The 3,577-nt window shown below is 35.3% G+C and overlaps 1 protein-coding gene across 1 annotated transcript in view; it reads right to left on the bottom strand.

Annotated features, from left to right (window-relative positions):
• Positions 1-903: 903 nt before the first annotated feature.
• The window catches only part of CARPA (Carbonic anhydrase-related protein A), a gene marked incomplete in the record, with an annotated part of 46,527 nt that continues 43,853 nt past the window's right edge, over positions 904-3,577 (bottom strand). Inside the window, 3 exon segments of the mRNA XM_011313871.1 lie at positions 904-1,483; positions 1,589-1,763; positions 2,124-2,278. Coding sequence (XP_011312173.1) covers positions 1,440-1,483; positions 1,589-1,763; positions 2,124-2,278 — 374 coding nt within the window.

The following is a 3,577-nucleotide window of genomic DNA, read 5'->3' as shown; positions in this document are numbered from 1 at the left end:
GTCGTGTTTATCGTTATTGATTATTAATTAATGAGGAGATAACAATCGACTGGCTGTGGGGGACTATAGTGGAATTCAAAGAGAAATTTGGGAAAATCATTTGGGAAAATCATTTTGGATAATCGAGTAAAATGTCGAAAGGACCGGGGAATTGTGGAAATTCAAGTAAATATAAATGAGATTATACAATATAACAGTATGTTTATTGTTATCGTTATTCATTAACCACAATCGTTTATCGATACAGTAAGTCCTTTTGTTTCATTAATATACAATTTTATTTTCTATACACTCTTCATTTTTTGTTTTTCTCAGACTAGATTTTTTTTTATCCATTTTTGCCTATAATTGAATTTATATACAAAAGCACTGGACATTTACTCGTTAAATTGACGGATTGATTGATTAAAAAAAATGCGATTGTTCAGTTGTTTATTTCGTGTTGTCATTTTGGGGTATAAAATGGAAAAAATTAAGGCAAAGGTGTCTGTTTTGTTAGAAAAATTGTTCATTCTATGAGTCAATTTAATGGAGGAAATCATCCATTTTTCAGCTAAACTCTATTATTTTTTTTTTCTCTTTATCCCAATCGTTAGTCACTCTTGGTCTAAATTAATGAATTCTTCTTTTTTTTTTTAAATTTTCATTGTTTAAATCGTTTAAATGCCGTTTCATTAGTCACGTCCGACGAATTAACGTCAACAATTACAAAACACCTGGGCGAAGCCTCGGGGGAAACACCTGATTTAAAATTCCCGGGTACCACCGGGGATACGCTCGAGGACAGTTTTGAAAATTTAATTACGTCCTTCAGTTATCCACGTATTTAATTTTGTATATTATCTCGTTCTACAAAATAATTGACAATTTTTCATCTTGTCAATAGTTTTTCATTTTTTTTTTTCTTCTCTTTTTTCTCCTTTTAATTTCATTCGATTTTGACAATTTTTTATCTGTTGTGCAATTGATTCGAGTATTATCTTATCAGAACACATAAAGCTCTCGGGTATTATTCATTTTCCTCAGTTTTTCTCTCAGTATTTTCCGCTCTGTCCAACGAAATGAGAAGATGAAAGAGACAAATTAATTTTACAATGGAATTATAAACTCTAATTTAATATTACTCTTGATTATTGAATTATCAGTTGTTTACTAGATATAAATGACTCCACAACAGCGGTGGAAAAAAAAAATCACCCTTTTCTATAATTTTTCTATAAATAAATTAAATCGTTCATCTTCTCGTTCCACTTTTTAAACCAACAATCATAAAAATAATAATGAAAAAAATGCACAGTGAAGCATAATTGTCGTAAAGCGTCGCATTGTTTTTCGTTCGTCAATTTAGAATAATTCATGGTTTTTAAAATATTTATATAAATATACCGGTTAAAATCAGTGGTTTTTTTTTTCTCTTGAAAATGTTTTTGATTAATTGCTCATACACCGTTGTGGGGAAGGGGTCCGTCCTTCCACGTGTTGGCTGCAAAGAAAAATTCGTCTTTTTCAATTTCGATAAACTTTGAATAATTCTGGCGAATACATGCGGTTGATGTATTGATTTATTCAATGAAAATAATTGAAATACCTTTGTAACGGGTATCGGGTTTCATAGATGGGCATTTGGCATCTGGTGGTTTGTGAAAATCAATGTTTGTACGTATAGTCCTGTGATGAAGACCCTGAAGTGGTCTTGCATTATTACCAAGTGGTGCCTTTGGTGTTTTCTCTGTACCCTGCATCAGTCTTCTGAGTGCGTACAACTGCACAATAAATTCAACTCCGTGAAATTGTATTGAATATCAACAACAGCGAGTTGAAAAAATTCATTGGTAATTCCAATCAATCCAATTCAATCATTTCTCTCAGAATCCCAATTACCATAATCATTTTTATTACAGAATACAACGATTTCTTGAGCTCTTCAATCAATAGTAATGAACACCTATAATCGCGACTAATTGTCAATTTTTTAATGGAAAAAGTCGGAGCCCTTGGGTAAATAGAATGTAAATTAAAGGGGGAAATAAGTATACAGTAAATATAGAGTTGCGGTAAATTTTTTAATCGATTTTTTTTTTTCAATTAATGAAAAAATAATGGATTAAATGGTGATGCACTACCTCTTGTGCGCTGATGTATATCGGTTTATTTAATATGAGCCATACGGCTGTCTCCCAACATCCAGGATGGGTTGTACTTCCCTCGTAGGTCATGTAGCCATCGGTATCTGGCAATAATTCCCTCAGGGATAGGTGACCGACTGAGGCCGTTTGTGCTGCAATCACATGACATTAATTATTATTTTACCCGGTAAAAGTTGTTATTTTTGTCGGGGTACATTAGGGCAAGTGACATCTACTCAAAAGCGCAAAGTCCCGCTGAAATCGTCCGTTCCATTGCGCAAAAGGTCTTTGTGCACATTCTGGTCTTTGTGCACACGCTTGTTGGTAAATATTTCCTCAGGCAATAAACTACATTTCCATGCGTTGTTTTTTTTTTCTCATATCCTTTTTGGGAATTATAATTAAATAGATTCATAATCCATTCGATTTTAGGGGAATTCAAATGAACTCTCCTTTCATAAAAAAAAATAAATCTTTCTTCCAAATTGCAGAACTGATGAGAAACGTGAAAAAGTAAAAACCCCTTTCCAGGGAGAAAAAAAAAATCAAAGTGCCATCATCTCCGCGGCCTGAAAAAGTCTTTCAAAAATAGCCAGTGAAATTGGCTGAAAATGCAGTTTTGAAAATTGTACGTACGGACAATATATACCACATGAGTACAGTAATAACTAGACAACTAGAAGTGATAGCAACGATACTCGAAGGTTCCGCCTGGGGAAAAGGTGGTAGGGATCGAGGGGCTGGGGGTTGAGGAAAATCCGAGAATACAGGGGTTGTATACTTAGGACACACGTGTGTACGTATTCCTAGGTACCACCGTAGAAGTGAGTGAATGCAATGTACCTAACTTGAGTGAAACGAGTTAGGTGGGGTTGAAATAGGGATGGAAGGGGGCGGTTAGAGGGGCTTTTGGAGGGTTTGAGACTGGAAACCTGCCTTCAACTTGTGGTATACGGTACGTAGACCATTTCGAGAGGGTTTTGGCTGGGTTGCAATGTCTACCCTTACCTTTCCGAATGTATTATGCACGTTTTGTGTGCTCTCCACCCCTCAACTTTCCTCCCCGTGAGGGGGTTGTTTGTTTTTTCACTCCATCTCACTCTTTTCTTTTTTATCATAAGTTTTTCCATTTCTTTCGTTTGTTTGTTCGGTCGGTTGTTGTTTTTTTCTTTTTTTTTTTTTTTTGGTTTCTCTTTATGCAAGATTCTCGTGCGAATGTTTACGTATAACCGGAGGTATCGGAAAAGGGTAGGGGTGGATTCTTGAGGTTGAGGGATGTGTTTGCCCCAGGAATTTATACAGAGCGGTGAAAGTTACTCGTGTATTATGTAAGATCACTCTGGGTGGTATTTGTATCCCCGGGGGTGGGGAAAAATTGAGGGAAATTCCGGGTTTAGGGGGAGTGTTGAGACATTATTTGAGATTATCTTGGGGGAATCTAGTTTTTTTTT

Source organism: Fopius arisanus, unplaced genomic scaffold (assembly GCF_000806365.1).
Source record: "Fopius arisanus strain USDA-PBARC FA_bdor unplaced genomic scaffold, ASM80636v1 scaffold00134, whole genome shotgun sequence".
NCBI lineage: Eukaryota > Metazoa > Arthropoda > Insecta > Hymenoptera > Braconidae > Fopius > Fopius arisanus.
The sequence above is the reverse complement of the archived record's forward strand: the minus strand, read 5'-3'. Positions and strand labels throughout refer to the sequence as shown.